This window comes from Lepidochelys kempii, chromosome 6 (assembly GCF_965140265.1).
Source record: "Lepidochelys kempii isolate rLepKem1 chromosome 6, rLepKem1.hap2, whole genome shotgun sequence".
Taxonomy (NCBI): domain Eukaryota; kingdom Metazoa; phylum Chordata; order Testudines; family Cheloniidae; genus Lepidochelys; species Lepidochelys kempii.
The window spans coordinates 95,090,794-95,116,316 of NC_133261.1; the positions used below are offsets into that span (position 1 = coordinate 95,090,794).

At 42.9% G+C, this 25,523-nt stretch overlaps 1 protein-coding gene across 10 annotated transcripts in view; it reads left to right on the top strand.

Moving 5' to 3' along the window:
* The window catches only part of NRXN3 (neurexin 3), a 1,402,093-nt gene that overhangs the window by 1,260,098 nt on the left and 116,472 nt on the right, over positions 1–25,523 (top strand). For all 10 annotated transcript variants that reach the window (XM_073349326.1, XM_073349323.1, XM_073349320.1 and 7 more), the window contains one exon: positions 218–525. In XM_073349326.1, coding sequence (XP_073205427.1) covers positions 218–525 — 308 coding nt within the window. The remainder of the gene's footprint in view (positions 1–217; positions 526–25,523) is intronic.

A 25,523-nucleotide genomic window follows, 5' to 3' on the forward strand; every position in this document is an offset into this window, starting at 1 on the left:
AGGTGAGAGTGAGAGGTTCTAGAGCCAGTGTTCAGGCCCATCTCTACTATTAATGAGTCTGAGACAGAAATTTGAAGCACTGCATTTCCACCCAACAGCCTCCACCACTGCCACTGGGGAACCTGCTCTTATATTCAGTCCACTCTGGCCAGGACTCATTATATAGTAAAGAAGGGGGGAAATGTCTGGCAATAATTTATTCACCCCCCTTCACTAGGACGACAGTTAACGATCTTCAACACCCAGGCGCAAATAGCCATTGGAGGGAAGGACAGAGGGCGTCCCTTCCAAGGCCAGCTCTCCGGTCTCTATTACAATGGCTTGAAAGTGCTGAACATGGCAGCAGAGAACAACCCCAATATTAAAATCAACGGAAGTGTCCGGCTGGTTGGAGAAGTCCCGTCCATCCTTGGAACAACACCCACAACCTCCATGCCACCAGAAATGTCTACCACAGTCATGGAAACCACCACAACCATGGCCACCACAACTACCCGAAAAAACCGCTCCCCACCCAGCATCCAGGTGAGCCATTTGATCAGATTTTTATTTATATGTCCTTGTTTAGTTAACCTGTTAGTTAAGCCCCTTGGACCAAATTCTGCACTGAGTTATAGGCCATATAACTCTGTTGACTTTCATGAGGTTGTACAGAGTAAAAACCAACACAGAAATGGGCTCCTTTCTGCTTTGGTGAACTAACAGAAACTTCTGAATTATTACTGGGTATCATGTAACAGTGAGTACAAATTCTACTGTCAGACTGGTGCAACTCTATTTATACCAGCGACGCTGCAGCAGTGTAGATGAGAATATGATTTGGGCCATGTTGTCTCCAAGTTGATGTGTGGGGGAAAAAATTACACTTAAAGGAATTTCAAAAGCCTAATGGGATGTGAATAGATTATTGTTTATTATTATTGCCATAGGTATTGCTGCAGTGGTGAAGTTCTTAATGTGGAAAAAAGCAAATGATTATAGCATTCAGAGCGAGACATTCATGCTAATCTTACAGCATTCTATTAGATAATGTGAAAGGGGCACTGTCAGATCAATTTCCTGCAGAATTTAGGTGTTGTAGAAACAAGCTTTTCTAAACTCCGTGACCCACAGAATCCTTTCTCATAAAATTTGAGTTTAAAAAAATCCACTGGAAACTGTTTTTTGTTCAGATTTAACTGTCCTGATGTAGTGTTTGTAACCCAAAAAATTGCAGCAATTTTGTTCTTGTGTCAGAGCCTGAGTGTGGAATGGATTAGAAACTGATGAACAGTCTTGTTTGCTCATGGTCTGACTCTACACTGAGTAAACGGTAAAATGTAAACAACCAACACTGATGTTGAAAAGTGAATTAGATTTTTATGAATTCTTTCAGTAATCTATGATGATGTTAATAACACAGGTAAGGGAATTTAGCTTTATACTATATATGGGGCCAGACCCACAGCAGATGAAAATAACATATTTCCATTGACTTCAGCTGTGCAAAACCAATTTACACTGGCTAAGAATCTGGCCCGTGATTTTAACGAGAGTGTTTGATTAGCGAAAGGAGTGAGGTAGGTGTGTTATTGTCCAAACAGATAATATCCTACACTGATTACACCTGCTTCTTTGAGACAGCTTTCCTTGGGCATTAATGTTGGTGGGTTTTGGGAAATGCAGGTTTAATGAAATCCAGGGCTGTCGGAACTGGTGATATAATATCCCCTGCTTTCTCTAACTGATTCAGAAGGTTTAATCAATGACTGGTTATTCTTTCGTCTATATTTTCATTCTCTTAATTTTTCATCTAATCTTGGTCATGTATGATGAGAAAACATGAAAATCATCTACTTACCTATGCTGGAAGTATTATCTTTGCAGTGGCATTTACTCCTATTCAATTAAAAGTGATTAAACCCAAGCTCAGGCTTAACACTGTACCGGCCCCCTTGGCATTCTAGAAATCCAGGCAGCAGCAGGTTGGTGGATTAATTGAGTTATTAGCCTCAAACACTGGTGCATGAAATATAAAGTCTCAACTACATGAGGGGAAATTATCCCAAGTCTAGTTGATGTTTGTTGTAAATTGTGAAGGAATTAGGACTCTCTCTTCTCTGTGTCTAGCTCTAATTTTAAAGGAAGGCTTTGTATGATTTCATGTCCAGGAGAGTAACGTCTGTGCTCAGTTACTGTGCTCCAGTGGAGATCTGCCATAATTTATGGACCTCAGTTGAATTATACAGATTTACATCAGCATAACTGAGGTCAGAATTGGACTTTATGTGAGTTGAGCAGAGATGGAAACAATCCTACCCCACTTGAAGGAGAAATATCCCAGAAAGCTGCCTGCCTAATCTACACCACAGTTCACTAGGCCAGTTGAGACCACTGTGTGCTGAAAAGGCATCAAGGAGATTTAATAAAGTGTGGAAATGCCTCTAAAAGATGGTTAAAGCAGTGATTTCCTGGGTACACACGTACCACAACAAATGGCCTCATCTTTGCTGTTATTAAAGCAATAACTCTTGACACTTCACTCAACCCACTGAAAGGAAGATAAAAGTCAATATGTACTTCTATTACATTCAGGAGCAGGCCAGTTTATTGCTATCATGGCACAAGATGGCTCTCCTTTTCCCCACTTTGGGCAGAGTTGTTTGGTTCTGTCAGCTTAAGTTGTGTTATTTGTGTGGCGAGGGTGGGGAGAAATACTCCTCTTCTACTTGGGCCGCATCTCCAGCTGTAGTTTTCAGCAGCTCCAGCTGTGGTTTTCGGATGCCTTGTGGTAATTATGACTCACAAGTCTCATCATTAGTGCTGGCAAATTTGGCAGCACCACGAACAACCACAGAGACAAGAGATGGAAAAGATCTAAGAAAGCAAATTCATTCTTCAACTAGGGTAAGATAGAGCCACCTGAGAGAACACATTAGCACTGAGGTACTACATTGACAAGCCCAGTATAAAAACGAAGATAGCTACAAAGTTGCTACACTTGCTATTAGGTATGGGGCTTCTGTCCTGATTGTAGTATTCATTTTCCTATTTAAGTAATTGAAAAACCTTCATTTCACAATGTATCTGAAGCTGCTGCAGAATTTCCAGTCTAACATAGAGCGCTGCCAAATCCAAGGAACTTGTGGCAGTATTTAAGTCCAACTTGCCATGTAGTATATAGGGGCTTGACAGTTGCTAAGATATCATCTACTCCTAATGCCACACCTAGATGGTCCCTTTGCTCAATTACTTAGAGTATGACTACAAGTGTTTTCATGTGTGGTTCATCTAAAGGGCCTAGGAAATCTGGAAAGATCTTTAAAACTAGAGAGAGAGTGAGAGACCCACAGTCACACTTCTCAATCTGTAAAGGGCCAGGCATGGAATACAATGTGGAATCAGTAGCCAACATGATTGACATGGGAAAATCATGTTACTGGAAGCATCATATGTGAAAGATTTCTTTTAGCATCAGTGATGTCTATAACTTCACCTTTATGATTAAGCATTTTTGATGTCAATAATTTATGTCAGTGGATGTGAGATGAGTGTGGGATAGAGAGGACAGTGCGGGTCTGTAGTGAGGAACAGTTGAGATGTGTGCCCAGAATGCATTGGCGAGTCTATACTTAATGCTACTAAGAAATGCAATGACCCTTGTCCATTACAATGGAGCTTTGAAGGAAGATGTATTTCACCTCCCAGAATTGTGCTTTCCTGCTAATTGAAAACCAGAGCTGGGGAAAGGAGTTTTGTTTCTTTATTTGTTTCAAAGCAGTTAATACAGGATTTTTCTATCCAGATAACTAAGCTGTGTCTGGCGATCCTGAGTCCAAATGCTGTTTTGACCTTTTCACACACAGGTTTTGCACTGCGTTCAAGCACAGGTCTGTTTAGAAGTGACGTGTGTTATATTAAATTACACTTGCAGACTGCAGGGCCCTGACACACTAGGCCCTCCTATATTAATAATATCCTCTCTGGGAGCGCCGCTTCCCCACGCTACCACAAAGGGCAGAGAGGCAAGCAGCTGTCTCTTGCTTAAGGTGAGTCGCTTGGAGTGCAGACTATTTTTATGAGAGTGTCATGACATTGTCTCATGTCAGGAGGCACATTATTTCTAGAAGGTATGTTCTTAGTTAGAAGTCTTGTTTCTAGTGTTGAAGTCTTTGAACCCCACCGACCTCCCTACCTAATTTTGGAAAGGGCTGGAGTTTACATGAAAGAACTCTGTGGATTTGAGAGATTTCTATTCTGTCTGAAAATGTGCTTAGCTAGAGGTGGCCTTCATTTTCCTGGCTTTTGCTGCCAACCTGGCTACTATAAACTGATAGTTACCAGCTTGGGGCTTATTGAGTGAGTTGCCACTTCAAATAACATCGGAGAAGACCTTCACTATGTGACCCTGGTCTGTGTGTTCCATCCAGGACAGGTCTAGAATCACTAGTAAGACCAGCCCTAAAGTCCTTACTCAGGCAAAAGTCCTTTTGAAGTCAAGTACTGGGTAAGGATCTCAGGATTGGACTCCATGGAACACTTACCCAGGACCAATAAACACAGTGTGTTTAGTGACCATTTAGATCTAAGTGTAAGGAGAAAAATGGTATCACCTGGATTGGTCTGTCTCAACCCTGCCTCAGGTGTAGTTCCATGGATACAGATAGTAAGAAAAAATACGTATGTGAGTAAAGATTACATCATTCGTAATAAGGAGAAAGTATTGCCTTGTTATTAAGGCATATTATATACAAGGAATCAAGAAGTCTGTGCTCTGCTGCAGACATACTGTATGACCGGTGCAAGTCTCTGTGTCTCGGTTTCCCTATTTTTAAAATGAGAATAACGAGACTCTCCTGCCTCGCAGGAATAGCTGGGAGACTAAATTAATTGTTTGTGCGAGCTTTCAAGAATGGTGCTGAGTGCCAGAAAATGCCAACAAATAACATATAATACTGGAAGGTGCTTGCAGAAAGTTCTATATAAACAATGCAAAGCAGGGGGAGGAAGACTGTCCATTATACATGTCAAGAGTCCATCTGCACTGGCTCAGCAAAGGGCCTCTCTGGAGCATAGTCTTTTACTCTAACCACTAGTCTACACAGCTTCTTAGGAACATTTTCTTTAGGTTCAGTGCTCCTTTAATCTTGATTAACGTCCTTCCATAATGTGTGGCTCTGGGGCTGAATCTTGCCTCATACAGCTCGCAAAAGAGAAAAGCACAGAAGATTTGTCAGTCTAATTAGACTTTAACTGTCAGCTGGGAAAAATACATTTGTCTCCTTTTTGCTTTAGCATAGGTACTACTTTCTTTTGCCCTCTTAGATAATAATTTTGGGGGAAGGAAATTGGCCTCTAATTTCCTCTTTGCTTGTTATGAGTCTCTAATGAATAAAGAGCTTGGTGGGGCTGCACTTTAAAGACTGACTTCACTGGCCTATTTGTACTGCAGGAAATTAGGCAGCTTGTTTTTATCCCTGCTTTCCTTCTCTTTCCTCGACTTTTTTTTTTCAATGCAAAAAGACTAAAGCTTCCGAAACTTGTCCTATTTCAGTGATGGAACCTTCCCTTTCTCTCCTATGTCCTCCTGGAGTAAAGGGATAGACTTATTGCATGGATGCAGAACAGCCCACCAAGCCTTGTTTACTCACTCTAGCTGATAACTGCTCCAACTAGGCCAGATGCTGAGGGGTTTGGGGCAGAGAAGGAAGGCAGCAGTTAGGAGCCGATAATCCAGAAAGTTTCCATGCAAGCCACTTTTCTGTATGGATTAACAAGCGACTAATATAATAATACCAAACGATAACCAGATACCTTGTGCAGGAATAGCTTCATGCACTACTGAATGGCACCAGCTCTGGGGTGGAATGTGGCAGCTGCTAATAGTAAACAGCAATGATACGCAATAATGCTTAGGACAGAAAATGAATAAAAACACTTCCCAGTTTAGACTGAGTAGTGAATTGAGAGAGGTAGAATATAATATTTTCCATGTTATGGACAGAACATTCAGATTAACATTCCTAAAGTGCCATCAGATTTTTTTTAAGAGGTCAGGATCTCATTCTGACATCTGCTCTAAAAGATGGCACTTTCAGGAGTGCAGCACTTATTATGGCATGGTGACGTATGGGGTGAATACGCAAACAAATTGCTACTTATTGAACCATTAGTATTTTCTGGGTTAAATTTGGAGGTCCACCATCCAACTACTGACCAGACCTGATCCTAGAGAAACTGAATCCAGGCTCTGTTTGTACGAGGAGCCATAGCACTAACACAGAAATGGGTTGCATATGGCAACCAGTTCTGTCTGTCTTCCTACCTACCTACCCTATCTAAAGTTTGTTACTGAGCACTTACTGGAATGATCAATGTCTGCTATGAGTGGAGTCCATGGAGTATCATGATTCCAGTGGAATTACTGAGTGAATGGTCAGAGCATAGCGTGGATCTCACAAATTGCTGTGCAGTGTTTCTCAGTAAATAGCTCTCGCTCAGTCTTTGGATAGTGTGCATTCAGGTGGCAGCACTGAAAGGTGCGAGTGCTGACTCTCTTCGCTCACTTAGCATCTGTGAGTTTTGTTGGAATCTATATTTTCTTGAGAACTTCATTGATCAAATATTGAGTCAAGGGCCTGAGCACTTCCAGCTACAGGGGCCAGACATGAACATCTCCAACTCTCATAAAGCGGCAGATCTGAGCAGACATTGGGACTGGCAACAGCGCTTGAGCTTTACTTTGGCTTTTACTAAATTCTGTTCTCAGTGACACCCCTGGAATGTGTAATTGAGGGCACAATTTGGTGCGGTGTATGAAAACATGAACTATCTACATTTTTCATTTTTTGAAACTTTTCTGGCTGGGAATTTTTCAGTTTTGGGCCACAATTTTTTTATTTTTTTTTTAAATCAACACTTTCAGTGGAAACCTCTCCCCACTGCCACCTCTGTTTTCTGACCAGTTCTAATAAACAGATACTTTGTGTGGATGCAATAGATCTACCGTCAAAAGATAAATCTGTAGGTACCATAGATATGCAGGGTCAAATTACCCAAGAAACATCCTAAATTCCAGTCAGTGTGCACCCTTATGTGGGCCTGAATTTCTATATTTGTGCACTCAAAGGCATCTGGTATTTGCACTTGCAGACAGGAGCGCTTGTAAACCATGTGGGTGCAACTTGGGAGACTACTTTCAAAATTTGGCTTGTATGTAAATAGATATGATAGCTAGATATTGTAAACTGGCACAGATTTCATTACTGGCCATGCTAAATGAATAGAAATAAAGTTTTGTTTTTCCAAGACAGCTGTACAATGACAGGATACAACAAAAGATAATTTGGAATAAATGTCTGCTTAGAAATAAATAAAGTAGAATTGATGATTACAGCTCAGATATAGTCAGAGGATTGGCTCACATTTTTCTTAATGCACACGTTATGCTCTCTTTGGTATTTATACACCACAGGGAAATGGCTGGGAGCTGCAGACGTACAGGGCAGATATTTCCATTTTGTTTTGTTACAAGACTGGCTGAGAGGTGGGAATATGTCTCTTACTATTCCTGGCTCACATTGGGATGATGGCATGGAAATTAGAAACCCGTCCAAGCTGTTATGACAACCCCACTTTCTGAAACCATTTAATTAATGCCTTGGGGTTTCTTTAGAGAAATGGTGTGGTTAGTTAACACAAACATAAAGGTTCCCACCAGTTTCTTTTTCATCTGTGAGATGAGATGTCAGTGAGTTGTGAGCCACAGCTGCCGCAGTAAGCTCTTGTTGCTGTTAGTGATCAGTGAAAGTGGCTTGATGAGACCTGACACACCGACCTGTTTACAACCAACCCTTTCTCTTCTCATTAGCATATTCTACAAGTAGGTGGGATGCTATACATGGGATGCTGTTCATAGGGGATCATGAATTATTTGTATCCCCCGCCCCACGAAATATGTATTTATTTTGACACCATTTCCATGGAAAAGTAGAGCCCAAAGGGTCAGGCCATGGATTCCAACCATCCATGTACTGTGCAGGATGTGAATGTTTCCCTTCAGTGTTCAGGTCACCTTTTTGGAGCAAGTGAAATGCATCTTCTCTCAGTCTGGTCTGGCAGGTGTTCACCTTTAAAATAACTGGCAGGCGGCGATCTTCCATCTGTGTCAGTGCGGCCTGCAGTGCCCAGTACTGGGGCTAAAGGGTGCTGTGTGGCAAGTGTTGCTGTCTTTCAGATTTGAATAGGATTGCCTGAAGAAGTTGCTCTGGAGAGAGACGGAGAACTTTGTGGGCAAAGCAAGGGCCACCTCCAGACATGCTGGCAGCACAGGTGAAATCATGAAGTGGAGGGTAGAATAAGGCAAAGATGGGAGCACTCGTATTATTGAGTGGAGTGCAGAGAGCAAGATGGGAGAAGGAGTGCTGAGAAGCAGGCAAGGATGAGAGCCCAAAGGGTCTTGTATCTGCAAATGGGGGGCTGCATTTCATGTGGGAAGAGAGAGATGAGGTGTGACATGGCCGGGCATGGTAGGAGGAAGGTGCTTTTAGCAGCTGTGTTTTGGAGAGACTGCAGGTGCGGGAGATTCTTTACCTCTACTGGTTTCAGAGTAACAGCCGTATTAGTCTGTATTCGCAAAAAGAAAAGGAGGACTTGTGGCACCTTAGAGACTAACCAATTTATTTGAGCATAAGCTTTCGTGAGCTACAGCTCACGTTATCGGATGCATACTGTGGAAACGGCAGAAGACATTATATACACAGAGACCATGAAACAATACCTCCTCCCATCCCACTCTCCTGCTGGTAATAGCTTATCTAAAGTGATCACTCTCCTTACAGTGTGTATGATAATCAAGGTGGGCCATTTCCAGCACAAATCCAGGGTTTAACAAGAACGTCGGGGGGGGGGGGTTGGAAAAAACAAGGGGAAATAGGTTACCTTGCATAATGACTTAGCCACTCCCAGTCTCTATTCAAGCCTAAGATAATTGTATCCAATTTGCAAATGAATTCCAATTCCACAGTCTCTCGCTGGAGTCTGGTTTTGAAGTTTTTTTGTTGTAATATCGCAACTTTCATGTCTGTAATCGCGTGAGCAGAGAGATTGAAGTGTTCTCCGACTGGTTTATGAATGTTATAATTCTTGACATCTGATTTGTGTCCATTTATTCTTTTACGTAGAGACTGTCCAGTTTGACCAATGTACATGGCAGAGGGGCATTGCTGGCACATGATGGCATATATCACATTGGTGGATGTGCAGGTGAACGAGCCTCTGATAGTGTGGCTGATGTTATTAGGCCCTGTGATGGTGTTCCCTGAATAGATATATGGGCACAGTTGGCAACAGGCTTTGTTGCAAGGATAGGTTCCTGGGTTAGTGGTTCTGTTGTGTGGTATGTGGTTGTTGGTGAGTATTTGCTTCAGGTTGCGGGGCTGTCTGTAGGCAAGGACTGGCCTGTCTCCCAAGATTTGTGAGAGTGCTGGGTCATCCTTCAGGATAGGTTGTAGATCCTTAATAATGCGTTGGAGAGGTTTTAGTTGGGGGCTGAAGATGACGGCTAGTGGTGTTCTGTTATTTTCTTTGTTAGGCCTGTCCTGTAGTAGGTGACTTCTGGGAACTCTTCTGGCTCTATCAATCTGTTTCTTCATTTCAGCAGGTGGGTATTGTAGTTGTAAGAATGCTTGATAGAGATCTTGTAGGTGTTTGTCTCTGTCTGAGGGATTGGACCAAATGTGGTTGTATCGCCTGTTGCCAACTGTGCCCATATATCTATTCAGGGGACACCATCACAGGGCCTAATCACATCAGCCACACTATCAGAGGCTCGTTCACCTGCACATCCACCAATGTGATATATGCCATCATGTGCCAGCAATGCCCCTCTGCCATGTACACTGGTCAGACCGGACAGTCTCTACGTAAAAGAATAAATGGACACAAATCAGATGTCAAGAATTATAACATTCATAAACCAGTCGGAGAACACTTCAATCTCTCTGCTCACGCGATTACAGACATGAAGGTCTCTATCTTAAAACAAAAAAACTTCAAATCCAGACTCCAGCGAGAAACTGTTGAATTGGAATTCATTTGCAAATTGGATACAATTAACTTAGGCTTGAATAGAGACTGGGAGTGGCTAAGTCATTATGCAAGGTAACCCCTATTTCCCCTTGTTTTTTCCTAACCCCGCCCCCCGCCCCCCGATGTTCTTGTTAAACCCTGGATTTGTGCTGGAAATGGCCCACCTTGATTATCATACACATTGTAAGGAGAGTGGTCACTTTAGATAAGCTATTACCAGCAGGAGAGTGGGTTTGTGTGTGGGGGAGGGGAGGCGAGAAAACCTGGATTTGTGCTGGAAATGGTCCAACTTGATTATCATACACGTTGTAAGGAGAGTGATCGCTTTAGATAAGCTATTGCCAGCAAGAGAGTGAGTTGGGGGGAGGTATTTTTTCATGCTTTGTGTGTATAAAAGATCTTCTACACTTTCCACAGTATGCATCCGATGAAGTGAGCTGTAGCTCACGAAAGCTTATGCTCAGATAAATTGGTTAGTCTCTAAGATGCCACAAGTACTCCTTTTCTTTTTACCTGCACTGTTTTGCAACCCTTCTACTCAAAGTCTTACGCCCAGCCCCCTCTTTGGAAGAAGTGTAGCTGAGGGACCATAACACTCAGATCTGAAGCAAAAGCTCCTGCCACCATGCTCCAGATCTGAGAAGAGAAACACTTTTATCCAAACTGGCCCAGACTCATCAAAATACAAGACCTGTTTTCAGTGGGGAGGGCTGAGACCCCACAGCTCCTTCTGCTTCAGCTATGACTGAATCAGGCTTGCCTGTGCTGACAGACACCTCCCCTAGGGTCACCCAAGCCCCTGCAGGATCCCCAGGCAGTTCAGTTCCCATACAACCAGCAGACCTTGTCACAGAGGGGATGACATCCTTGAAGCTTCTGGCAACCAGTCCTGGCAGAGAGGAAAAAAACCATGGTGCTATCTGTCTCTCCCTTCCCATGTACATGAGACCTCCTACCCATACGGCAGATTGAGAACATATATAAATAAATACAAACTAGGTAAGATTTAACTTGTCATAATATTTATCCCCTTTTATGAAAGGTGACCTCCTAGGTGAGCAGAAGGACAGGAGTGATTTTAATCCGCAATAACAATGGGAAACCAGTCCTGATCGACTCCCGCAGTATAGATATATAAAATGACAGATTATTCTGCTGCTGTCTCCCACCTCCCACCCAAACATGTGCATACACACATCATAACACACAGGAAAATTCTGATTGGTCTTTATCTCCCAGCTGCTGCCCTAATGATTAATGCTGCTATCACTGGGTGACTGTCGAATGAGGGGAGACAGGGAGGGAGGAAGGAGCAGGAAATATATATTTCTGAGACTCTTTATTGTTATCAGCATTATTACTATTATTCCTTTAATATATTTTTCCTCCTCTTGGAAGAGCTTAATCTATTGGACGAGTAGGGGATGTTGACAGGTGACAGTGGATTTGATGGCGAGAAGATTGATGGGACAGTCAAGGGCAAAGATGGAAAGCAGCAAAGTTGCAGGAGGCAAGCTACCATGGCTCAACTTTTAGAAGGTTTAGAGAGAGAAGCTGTGTGGTCTACTGGACTGAATATGGGTTTCTGAATTTTAATCCCAGCTCTTTCACTATAGGACCATGGGCAAGTCACTACCCTGCTTTGTATCTCGGTATCCCTGTCTGTAAAACAGGGATAGTGTCGCTGACCGGTCTCACAGGCAAGGTTGTAGGCGGTATTTTGTGCAGTGCTTTGAAAATACCACTGCATTTTCAGTTGAATACTGCATTCTTCTTCACTTCCTGGCCTAAATTCTTGTATAGTGTCACTGTGAGCCCTCCAACTGCTGCTCTCTGTAGTTTCTGGCTTTGATCCCACAAGCCTTGTGCTATGCTCAACAGAGAGCTTAACACGTGTGTCTTGGCCAATGTGAATGGAGGCTATATGTGGATACAAGTCAGAGAAGCGTGAGGCATCTCCTCTGCATTTAGTGGGAGTGAGTCTCAACCCCCTAGGGTTCCTACTCCTGTACTTTCAAGAGATCAGGTTTAAAGACGGGTGGGACATGGCCAGAGAATGGGCATGTGTGAGACGACTTAGATTTACATCTGATTCTCACCATGATTATGAGGTGCTTAGCCGCCTGCTTTCCCCTTAAACTTCATAGATGACTTGTAACCCTTCTGCCAGGTGGTTTCAGCAGTAACAAGGGTCGGGTTCAATATCTAGGGGTTTCTCTTAACAAAACAAAACAGAACCAGCTCAAGCACCCACCCAGCAATCTGGAAGAACTAAACACCACCCCTGTGCACCTCTAAGGGGATGTCTACACTACAATGTAAGCCCAGAGTTAGTGGGACTTGAGTCAGCTGACGTGTGTTAGGGTACCCTGGGTTTGAGCACCTACATTGTGTTTTAACCCGGGGTTAAGATTTTTCTAACTTGTGCTGAAACCTAGGGCTCTGGTGTCCACACTGCAGTGTGCAGACCCTCATCAGAGTAACCATATCCTAGAGTCCCTAGCCTACTCCCGCCTCCCTCCCCCACCCCAAAACGTGGCTGCCCTATTCTTATCCTTTGGTGACATATAGGAAACTTGAGTGAAGGGAATTCAGAGAGTAAGTGAACTATAGTGGCTTCTGGGCAGCTCAGATGATGTGACCTGCTCGACCCACATAAATCCTTATGGGTGCCAGTTTTAACAGAAATTGTTTTTAAAAAAAGTCTTCTGTGAAAGGCAGTTGCTAAGAAATGTCCTGTGCCTTTTAACGGCATCTCAGAATGATGCCAGCCCCCAATATTGATGTAACTGCTTGTTGTGCCCTCTCAGATGAAAGAAAATGTCTTTAGCTCCAGTTGCATGCACGTTGTGAGAGGACAATGGGGCGGGGGAGGAGAAGAATCTGAACAGGGATAAATAAAAGGGATCACACAGCCAGAAGCTGACTTGATTGCCCTGGACTCAGGAGACATTGTAGTAACAGGAGGAGTGACTGTGCAGTAATTCCTGTTGCTTGCAAGGGAGCAGCCCCGTCTTTATCCTGAAATAAGCTTTGTTATTACGCATTAACTATGTAATTATGTGTATGATGGTTCATGTTCGGGATCCAGTAGCATGACCAGTGTCTTTGGATCAGGTTCTCAGTGCCCTTCCTCTCAATTGGTGGGGCTCAGCAGGCTTTGCTGGTAGGAATTTATTTCCTGAAGCCCATTCTTGCAATGATGGATTCCAGGCATCAAAGGCTGCCAGGAGGATTAGGAAGGTAATTCAGAGCTTTTGTCAGGGAGCAAGGGGAGGGGGGCAGGTGAAAGCAGGGCAATATCATCTCCTTCCATAAGCAACTCACAAATGAAATAGACTAGAGGATGTAAATAACAGTTTACAACACCAAGGATCATTTTAAAGGCAGAGGGAAGTAAAGAAACAGACCAGCTGTCTCTCTGCCTCTGTCAAGCTTGGTCGCTTTGAATTTACTGAGCACTTTTCTCCCATTCAAATCCCATTTAAACACTGCAGTAGCTGAAGGTCATTCTTTTAAAAACTGAGTTTTCCATCTTCTCTGGTTGTAAACTGTTTTTATCCAGCTTTGCTGTTCTTTTCAGATTTGAGAGAGACATCTTCTATGGTGGCGATGAAAGATGACTGTGGTTAAACAGTGTCTTATTTCATGTCTTCCAAAGGGGCATTACAGAGAAGTCGGGGGAGTGATTACAATTATACAAAGTGACAGTGAGGCTGCACCTGCAGAACTGAACTTACTGCATCTGTCGGTTGCACCCCTCACTGTAGCATCTCCAAGCTCTCCAGCTTGGGAACCCTTGCCTCTGTTAGGGTGGGCGAATTCAGACAGAAGTCCACGGAAGAGACAGGGAACTGTTAACACACAACGCTTTCATATTCTGCCTGGAAACCAGACACAGACTTATTAGTGAAAGGCTGAGCTATAAGACGGGAGAACCCGCTGGCCCAGCAAACTTTTGCTCACATCAGTAGATTTTACTTGCTGACTAATCCCATTGACTTCAATAAAGTTCAGATATGGATCCAGATCTAAACTCCTATTGCGTTCAACATGTTGAGTTCCATGTCTTGGCCTCAACCCATCCCCTAACTTCAGCCCCATTTCAGGGTAGGGGTAATGTTCTTTATGATTGTACATGAGCAAGATTAAAGGAAAGGGCTAGATGCATATATAGCTGGTTGAAAAATGGGGAAAAATTGCACAAAAACATTCAAGCGTGTTTCCATTTTGCAGAGTTCAAAGTGACCCCATCTCCTGTTTTGGGAATTTTTCAGTGAAACTTTTACCGACATTTTTATGAAATCATTTCTGAATTTTTCATTGACTGAAAACTCAGGTTTCAATGAGAAAACATAGTTTTTGATTAAAAAAATATGTTGCAATGGATTCCAATTGATCCTATTCTGATAAAAATATAATTGAAAATTACATGAAAATTGAATATTTCAATAGCCTTGACTTTTTTTAATTATTTTTAAAAGACCATTTTTGGATCAAAAAACTTGTTCAGCAAAATTTTTACCAGTTCTAAAGACATGTTGATAAAGAAAGGATGAAGTACTATTTGAAAAGGTACACTCCTTTTGAAAACTCAAATAATGGGCTGTAGCAACAATAAAAATAATTGGAAAGGAGATCATGGTTGTGTGAGTGATGAGCAATAGGATCACTGTTCGCAAATCATATATTTGGAGAGATTCTGAACAAAATGAATGTCTATCTCCTGGTATACTTACCTATCAACACATACACTTGCTGTGCAGTGAAACTATGTTTTACTGATTGCCATTTGCAATGATCATTCATCTCTCTAGTTCAAATCTCTCTAGATGCCACTTCCTCTGTATGCTGATGTGTTTGCCTTGCTTACGTTGAGCAGTGGGGCTTTGGCTTGTGACGATTAGACAAGGAATTCCTTTGCTGTCTTTGAAGGAGGGAAACAAATTGCCATTCTGAGTGGCACGAAGCTGCTGGTAGAGAATATTACAGCTTGTGGGAGTATCAATTAGAACTTGATTGACCTGCTTTCACCAAACAGCCTAGCAGAGCTGAATCTCTCAGTGCAAGATGCAAAGTCTGCTTTCCGTCTTGTGTCTGACTTGGGGAAGCTCACAGTTCTGTTGATCCTTTCCACATAATACCCAGAAGGGGCGGGAGGCTGCCCAAACTGATCCATTTAACAGAGTCCCAGTGGGCAGTGCTGTGACTTCCACCAATAACATGGGAAATGGGGCTGCCCTATTTTTATGTCCACTAATTGGATGGAGTTTATTTAGTTTCCTCATCTCATTGACCAGGAGCCACAAATCCACCACCTATGTAAAGAAACTGATGTGTCCATGGGCCCTAAATTATGATGGTTTTGGTCATTGTCTATGCTGTAGCTGGTCTTGGATAACGGAGGACTTCAGTCTCTAGCACATTTCAGAGGACTATATTTGCATAATAATAGTAATCATTAATAGTGGATGTTAATTACTTTCACCCCAAAAGTTTCCAAATCTATTTACAAACATAAAAGCTATGCACAAGGATCATTTTGTTCATCACTGAAATGAAGTCACTTTCAGGGCAGAACATGGTGGCTGTTGATCATTGTTCAGCAGTACCACCAGCGGTTTAGATCAGGAAATGAAGGAATTTACTAGACTGAATTGAAGCACAAGAAAAAGTTGGGAGAGGGAGAATGTAATTAACCAAACTGGAACTTCACCAGGACACCAAGACTAATCTCTTCCCTCATAAGACAAAAAGTATTGTGGACTCATTAATGATTGCAATAGGCAGGGCCTCAGGTTTCTGTCACTTTTCAAACGTGACCCCTTCTGAAGCACAGCAGCATTAACTCCAGACAGGTGCCCTAATCTACATTTCATCATCATATTCTGTAGAAGTGTGCTTTACTGACCGTTAACAGTTTTTGTCTGTGGTAATAGCATTTCACTGCATAGTTTGTTTCCCGGACATCGGGAAACTAGCTAAGCTTTCAGTCAGAGAGAGCACTTGCTTCCATAGGACATCCTTTTCCCAGGTATGTTCACCTAATAGTTTATTTCCAGTACTGCTGCTCCCTCTGTGACAGCACCTCTGCTTTGAAGTCCTATTTGAACTGGCAAAGGGTTTTCATTAGCCATTGAATCCTTTCATTAAAACATTCCTAGGCTCTGACTCCGCAGCGACAAAGCCAGGGGTTTGACCCTTGTACCAGTATCCCATGGGAGAGATTTGTTCACCATTCTTCCCTTACCAGGCTGAAAACCCACTAATCCTAAGTGGTGACATTTTTAATAAAGTGGGCCCTAATTATCTCACTGGCCAGGAGCACAGAGTTAATTGTTAAACTACACCTAGAGCCCCACACTTCTGTGCTCCTCAGACTGACGTTCAGCTCCTCACTGCGATGTTCCAAGCTGCTGGACAAAGATGAGCTCAGATGTGCTTTTCAGTTTTTACTGTGTTGTCTTTATCTACAGACCTTAAAAACAAATCAAAGAAAAACCATTCATGTCAAGCACTGGATTCTTTTTTCTTTTAAATTAAAAAAGGCTCTCTGTGATGCGATGTACTTGTGAATGACCTCTGCTGTGCCAGCTGAAGCTGTTCTGCCATTAATGTTTATGACTTGCCGTCAGTGGCAACTGTCTCTCCAAAAGAATTCACATGAACATTGTTAGACTGCCAGATCGCTGCTTCACCCTTTTTCTGTCTCAGCTTTCATAATTTTTCCTTTATAGCCATTAAGTCTCTTATCATTCTCTCTCCATCCTACTGTCCCTCTCCTTCTCCACGTTGTCCACAGATATAAGATACTGAAACAGATCTGCCTCTTAGACCCTTATAAACTGTCTATTGGCCTTGTGATCCTAGCCAGCTAGCAGCAAGTCCCTTCTCTGTCAGTGTTTGGCATTTCTGTTTCCAGTTGACCTGCAGAACGCAGAAGGGAGGAAGGTGCAGCTTGTGTGTAGAAAGATGATGAACTTCCACAGCAGAACTATTCCTGAGCTCATGGATGGGTTTAGTGTCCCCCTCCCCAGCTCTGACACCACAGAGCCTTACCTGTGTCCCTGTTCCCATTCCCCCCCTTAGCAAAACATGATTCCAATTCCCCCCCCTTCCTGATTGACTGCAGACTATATAGTAAAACTTGAGTTCTGCTTAGCCATACCTTAACCAATCATTTTACTGAAATTTAACTAGCCAATCCTAACATATTGTAACATGATTATTTAACCAATTATATCCCACCACCTTAATTAGTTTACACCCTGCAAAATTAATTATACAGCAGACAGAAACAATCACAGAACCAGACAGAGACCATGCAAATAAACAATAGCAGAGTGGGAACCATAATGACAAAACAATACAGAAGTGAGGATTTCACAAATACATCTATAAAGACATAAGGGTTCCCCAGCTGTGTCTATTGATAAGTGAGTCCTTACTGGTTCTCTCTGGTTCTCTCTGGTCACGCAATCACCGATATGAAGGTCACTATCTTACAACAAAAAAACTTCAAATCCATACTCCAGCGAGAAACTGCTGAATTGGAATTCATTTGCAAATTGGATACTATTAATTTAGGCTTAAATAGAGACTGGGAGTGGCTGGGAGTCATTAGGCAAGGTAGCCTATTTCCCCTTGCTTTTTCCTCCCCCCGAGACGTTCTGGTTAAACTTGGATTTAAACTTGGAGAGTGGTCAGTTTGGATGACCTATTGCCAGCAGGAGAGTGAATTTATGTGTGTGTGTTCCCGGGGGGGGGGGCGTGAGAAAGCCTGGATCTGTGCTGGAAATGACCCACCTTGATTACCATGCACATTGTAGGGAGAGTGGTCACTTTGGATGAGCTATTACCAGCAGGAGAGTGAGTTTGTGTGTGTATGGGGGTGGGGGAGTGAGAAAACCTGGATTTATGCTGGAAATGGCCCACCTTGATTATCATGCACATTGTAGGGAGAGTGGTCACTTTGGATAAGCTATTACCAGCAGGAGAGTGAGTTTGTGAGGCGGGGGCAGAGGGTGAGAAAACCTGGATTTGTGCTGGAAATGGCCCAACTTAATGATCACTTTAGATAAGCTATTACCAGCAGGAGAGTGAGTTTGTGTGTGTATGGGGGTGGGGGAGGTGAGAAAACCTGGATTTGTGCAGGAAATGGCCCACCTTGATTATCATGTACATTGTAGGGAGAGTGGTCACTTTTGATAAGCTATTACCAGCAGGAGAGTGAGTTTGTGTGTGTGGTTTTTGGAGGGGGGTGAGGGAGTGAGAGAACCTGGATTTGTGCTGGAAATGACCCACCTTGATTATCATACACATTGTGAAGAGAGTGGTAACTTTGGATGGGCTATTACCAGCAGGAGAGTGAGTTTGTGTGTGGGGGGGGGCGGGGCGGAGGGTGAGAAAACCTGGATTTGTGTTGGAAATGGCCCAACTTGATGATCACTTTAGATAAGCTATTACCAGCAGGACAGTGGGGTGGGAGGGGGGTATTGTTTCATGGTCTCTGTGTGCATATAATGTCTACTGCAGTTTCCAAAGTATGCATCCGATGAAGTGAGCTGTAGCTCATGAAAGCTCATGCTCAAATAAATTGGTTAGTCTCTAAGGTGCCACAAGTACTCCTTTTCTTTTTGCAAAGACAGACTAACACGGCTGTTACTCTGAAATCTTACTGAACAGAAACTATAAAATTAAACTTCCTTTTACATCCTCTAGGCTCTTCCCTTTCTCTGGAGATGATCGGCATTATCAGGACAGGATTGTATTCCTAACAGCCCAATAGCAACTTCTTTCAATGTGACTAGTTTGGAATGTGAGGATGTGACTGCTCACTTCCCAGCTTATGGCTGCCTCTGCTGCTTAGCCAAAGATTTTAGCCTAAGCACAGGGCCTCAGACTGTCACAGTCAGAGAAGGACCTTACACCAGCAGACAGTGATTTTGATTCTTTCTTTTATACCTCTATAACTAGCTAAGTGATAAGAATACACCTAAATTCTTAGAGTATAGGCCTTTATAGACAGGCCTCAATATCTATATCCTAACAAGTACCACAGGCCCACAGAGCATCTGGGATGTTTCAGAGGAAGGGGTAACCCCCACAAACCATCTAATGATGGCTTTTGTGTATGTGTGCTGGATTTCTTCCTGACTCCATAGCTGGCAGTCAGCTTAAGGGGCATGAAGATTGATAGTCCTTTTAATATTAATGTAGCTCAGGTCACTGCAGGTGCTGTTCATGTAAATAGTGAATCCTTCTGGAAAGTTTATTGTTCTGTTGGCCTCAGTAATATCCTGTGGCCGTAAATTCCGCAAGTTATAAAATATTGATATTTGTTTGCTTAACATATATTGCCTGATTTTTTAATTTTGAGTGCCCACTTGCTCTTGTATTACTGTGTGAAATAAATAGCTTTGTTTATACATGCGTTATTTTAGATTAACTCTTCTCTTACTTTTCTTTCCAAACCAAAAAGTCCTCGGGTCTGATTCTCTTTTCACTCACGCTAGCGAAAACCAGGAGTAACTCCATACCAGAGCAAAAACAGTGTGAGCGAGAAGAGAATCAAGCCATTATTCTGTTTACGCTTTAAAATGTCTCTTTCTGAACCTTTTTTATTTTTTCTGTTATGACCTTTTTGAGATGAAGTGACCAGAATGAACTAAGTGTTTGCTGTTGGACAGTGCCACTGATTTGTATGATTGTGATGACAATTTCTGTATTATTTTCTGTTCCTGTCTCAATACAACCTAAGATCTCATTTGCTTTGCTTTTACCACTAACATGATCTGACAGTGCCCTTTGATCTTTAAACACAAATCGCCCTGCTGTGCATTTCTTTGGTTTCTATAGAAAGTGGATTAGGATGGTGAGTTGGGATTGCACTGTGGACAGGCATCTGCTAGGATAATTCCTAAATAGGATTCTGACCTTTTCCCCATTGTCTTTCAGTGTTTTTCTTCCATTTTCCACCTTCCTCTTGGAGAAGATGAGGGTGTGGACAATATTGACACCATGAAAAGACAAACCTGAAAATGAGTCTTACAATTAAAGTCACATTTCGGAGTATTTTCTAGATAGTTGATAAACTAACCTCTTTATAATTAACTTTATCTTCTCGATACACATTTGCTGATTCTGTCTCCTCTTCTATAGCACCACAAGAGGTTTCCAGAGCAAACACATTTATAAAAGCTGCCACATACATGCAAGCAAAGAGGCACAGATGGGCATAGCAATTGATAAACCTGACAGGAAGAGGTTCACCTCTGTGATGAGCAACGTGCCTCCCAGGTTTGTGCTCCAGAGGTCCAAGAAGTGGCACTAGTTGTTCAAATTAGACTTGACAAATTTATTGCAGAGTAGATCTTTAAAGAGGCCTCTCTTACCACGCACATATGGACACCCTGTTTCCCAAAGGGGATGATGTTTGCCTGGAGAGCATGTGTAGCTACACTGGTCAGGAGATGCACTGATTCAGGGCTGACCATCCTAAAACCTCCCTTCTGTGATGCCCGCTGTGGATTTCCCTGGACATCCTGTCTTCTCCATAGCTGACTTTTTAAAGATCCAACTCTTTGGTATAGGGACTGATTTCATCTTTATTGCTTTTAAAGTGCTGAGCAACTTTTTGGCACTAAATGAGTAATATCAGCCTTTTTCAGGCAGTGTAGGCCAGTGGATAGGGCATTGGACTGGACTTCAGTTAGTCTTGAGACCTAGCTCTTCTATTGGCCTGCTAATATGACATTGACCAAGGCACGTCACGTGCCCATGCCTCAGTTTACCATCTGTAAAAGGGGGATAATGATGCTTCCTTCCTTTGTGAAGTGCTTTGAGCAATAAGGATGAAATGTGCTGTGTAAGAGTTAGGTATGATTATTATTATTTCTGATAGAGCCCTAGCTATATTCTAAAGGTCTCTCCACAGCTGAGAACCCCCAAGAGAGAACAATTGCAGCAAAACCAGGTGCCCTTCTTTGTGATGAATGTCTTCTGGGGTGCAGGAAGCCAAGCTGGTAAGGACCTCTGCACCATCTGGAACTGGATCTAGCCCTTGACCTGTGATGAGTTCAGTTGTGTTAGTTTCTGTGCATTCCCATTACTATGTTGCAGTCCAAACTATGCATGCATATGTTGCTGCATTAACTCACAGATGTGATCATATGGTAACATAGAAGTTGCAATCTCCCAGCCTGGTAATACAGAAAGATAAATGAGAACAGACGTGCAGCTTGGTAGTTGTTGCTGCAGACAATAAAGTTATCTGGAGCACATGACATGCGGTACATGTTGTGTTCTATTCTGAGCCGTGTAAAAATAATTTGGTTCCCTTCTTCCAGGAACTGTTTTCTAGGCTCTCTTTAACAATATGCACCTCCAGAACCTTATGCAAACCTAACAGAAACCTATTTTAGCATTGCTCAGGCAGACATCTGCTACAGATAGAGGTGAACAAGGGATACCACAATTGTTTGGTAACAGCTGGGTGCATCTCTTGCACATGAGTATTGCCCAAAGGAGAATTATTCCAGTGCAGGAAACTCAGATGGTTATTCTCCATGGCTAGAGGCACAGAAAGAGCAGCTGTCCATTATGACAATGACCAGTCCCAGCATTTGGGCTCTGCAGTGAGATATGGTTCATTGGCTAGTTGCTGTAAAGCCTCCTTTCTCCGTGTCCCAGACTGGAGTGGTGATGAGAAGGAGGACGTCTGGACTCACTTTTTCTGGGGCACTGGAGTTTTGTTTAAAGGAGTAGTGTTTATACAGTGGAGAGTCCAGTGGTGCAGCCTAAACTGTAGTCCAGTGGTTAGAGCAGCAAACTGGGAGTCTGAAATGGAGCCACTGTGTGACCCCAGGCAAGTCCCATAACCTCTCTGCACTTTAGTTTGTCCATCTGTAAAATTAGTATAATAATACTTCCCTAATAGGGGTCTTTTCAGGTTTTATTGCTAAGTGCTTTGAGGTCCTCAATTAAAATGCTATTTAAGTGCAAAATAGCAGTAGTAGTATGAAGACTATGTCAAACTAATCCTCAGTGGTCATTTGTTCATAGAGCACATTTTTTGTATGATTTGGCTACCTCTGCCTTAGCGGTTTAGAACAGAAATTGCAGATAGTACTACAGATCAGGAATGAGGTCCATTAGGAGAGCAAGTGCCCCAGATCAGAATTTGAAGTATCTCAAAGTTGTGTGTAGGCCCAGACCTGGAGCTGTAGGTAGTCATAGAAGTCAGTAGCCAAGTGCATTTGCAAGGCAGTATTGCTTCACAGTCAGGTTAAAATCATGCTAGTAGCTCTTTCAATTTTTTTTTTTTAAATATATCCAGTTTGCTTTTCACTATGAATGCTGCAGGTTTACTTTTTGCATTTCACTCATATTTGCAATGAAAACAAACTCATCACTAATTGTTTCTAGTCAATTTCACTTGCCCCTTCTTATGCAGTATCACAATGCTCTTGTATTTGGGATCTTCACAATACAGGGGAAAGATTTCTTTAAATTAATGTCTTCATTGCTTTTGTTAATGCTTGGGAACATTTCCCTTGCTTTTAGGTTCTATAAAACCTTCAGTTTACAAAAAACAAATTTTAGGCACAAAGTCAGCTGAAAATTCTCCTTTGAGGACACTGTGGAACTGAATAGATTGTCCCTATTGTATGCAGAGCTAACACTCCAGCTAGCTCTGTCGCCTTATGACAGCTCTACTCTCAAGACAGTTTCCCCTTTTGCTTTTCTAATTTATGCTGAAAATTTAGGGAACCCTGTGGCTGGAATGTTGTCTTTCTCTTGTCTCTTGAGCAATGCATCTCAGCAATAGAATGTCCCTAGATGGAACAAGAGGGAAGGGCCAGAAAGACTATTCAGACTTCTAGTGTCCCAGCAGATTCCAATATCTTTCTGCATATTAGAAGATTAACTTCTGCATCAGAAGCGTGTCTAAACATTAGCCTAAACAACAGCAGTCTATGTCACTGAGATGCAAGAAGTATTAAAAAACAGATGGATCTTAGCTACTTTGGAGTTATCCAGATGTGAAGCACTCTGCCATTGTGCATTGTCATTGCATGGATCTTTCTTAACCCAAGGAATGCCTTACTAGAGCGGGCCATGACAATTTGGGGGTGGAAAAACATCCCAAATAGGGACAAAAAGCCAAAAACGCAAAAAAATTTGCAGAACTGAAATCCTGCAATTTTTCACTTAGGAAACAAACATGGTGTTTCCTAAATGAAATATGCTCCCTGGGATCTTCAGTGGCCCACTTGATGGCCTTTCTTGGAGCCAGGGGCCCTGGAAGCCTTTGCAGCAACAACCTGAAATTTGACATGATTCTTGTCCGTTTCAGAGCTGACCACCACCAAATAGCAGTGATGAAACTGACCAGATTGACTGGACTCCCCCCATCTGTCCTGGCCCTGGCAGGTTGAAATGCAAGGAGCCTGGAAGCACTGAGAACACCAACTGTCAGGCTAGATGGTTCCCTAGAGTGGCCAACTCCCAGATGCCAGCTGCCCTAGGAATTGGCCAGCCTGGAGAGCCTTCTGGCCTGGGATTCTGGAAGTCCTGAAGTCCCTGATTCCAATGTAATCCACAAAGTGAAAGCCCTGGGGCCCTTGGCTAAGGGAAAGTCCATGTGGCTGGCTGCCCCAGAGCTGCAGACTCTGAAAGGTGGAATGGGGGAGAAGTCAGGCAGGCAAGCTGGCAGGAAAGTAGGCAGGGTTGTGATGGAAGTTTGTCAGAATCATTCAGTGGAATGGTTCAAGTTTGACAAATCAGTAAATTTGATTGAAACAAAAAAAGTTTAGTTGGAATTTCTCTGACCAGCTTTATGCCTTTACCTCATCATCAAAGGAGTCTGGATGGCTCAGGAGATCATGAAAGAAACAGAGAGCCTTTCACCTCTAGGCTGCCACCATGAATCCATCTTAAGTCCATGGTTAGCAAAAGTCACCATATGTGGCTGTTCATAGCTTATGTGAAATGAGTTTTTGGGTCTCAGACCAATTCTTAGTGCAACCAGCAACCACAAGGACAGAAGTCAGTCAATGAATGAGTCACGGAGTCTGATTGACTCTAGAGGTGGTTCTTCTAGATCAGGGGTGAGACACAATATTGGGAAGTGTTGCCCTGCCAAAGATGTAGTGACCTGTGTCTTGATAGTGACCTTCATTTTCTGGGGCTGACACTCTGGCATCTTTCACCAGCACCATATTATTTATTTTCTAAACTGGATACGTTGTATTATCTGCCACTCCTCCGTTTCTACCCCAAACCCACGCTAAGGCACCAAGTATGGGTGAAAGTCCACCTCTCCTTTGGGGAAGCACCTTTTATCTGCTGTGTAAGATAAGCTATTACCAGCAGGAGAGTGGGGTGGGAGGAGGTATTGTTTCATGGTCTCTGTGTATATAATGTCTTCTGCAGTTTCCACAGTATGCATACGATGAAGTGAGCTGTAGCTCAAATAAAGTGAGCTAAATAAAGTGCATCCGATGAAGTGAGCTTATGCTCAAATAAATTGGTTAGTCTCTAAGGTGCCACAGGTACTCCTTTTCTTTTTGCGAATACAGACTAACTCGGCTGTTACTCTGAAGCAACCATTTCTGTCATACACCTTCCTGGGGATGAGACAGCAGAACAGGCAGCTCCCTCTATAGCTACCCATTGCCATCTGTCCATTGAGTGCTTACCCACAGGGGATGCTATACTAACCCATCTCTAGCTGATGGAGCAGCTCTCCTCTCTGACATGCCAAGCTGGCACATCTATTTCTCACCAGAATTGCAAGAAACCACTTGCTCAGAATTTCAGAGCTGTGCTCTCAGTTTAGCAAATGCAAGTAACTCACACCATATAGCAGGAGAGGCTCTGGTATGCATAGAAATCTGTCCTGTGTAACACGGATTGTACCATGCAGGCCATCTTCCTGCCATTATGGAATTTGAAAGATGGCTGGTGTTAGACATAGCATGTGAACCCACAGCTACAGGAGGGACTTAATACAATGCCTTGGACTTCTCAGCCACCCTGACCTTCCTTATCACCATTTGCTCCTTTGCAGTTGATGTGAATTGATGCTTTTCACAGGGCTGCCAATAAATATGCTACAGAAAAGAGGCTACTCTGCAGAGAACAACCATGCTGGGTGGACCAGACCATTTGCTAGTGTTTGTCCATCTGTAATTCATATCACTCTAGGAAAGTTAATGCTGAGGAACGTTTGTATGACCCCCTCCTTGAGTCCATTTGAATCACTGCAGCAGGTGCTTACCACAAGACTGACCAAGGGCACTGATGGCACTGCAGCATCTAGAGTAGAGAGGCTTATCGGAAGGTGCTCTGCCATGATCTGTTGCCTGGCGTTTTCAGCAGGGACCAATGGATAAAGACTGCAGAGATCTAGCCATGCTACAGTGGGGCTGAAAGCTGATCACATTAGCCCA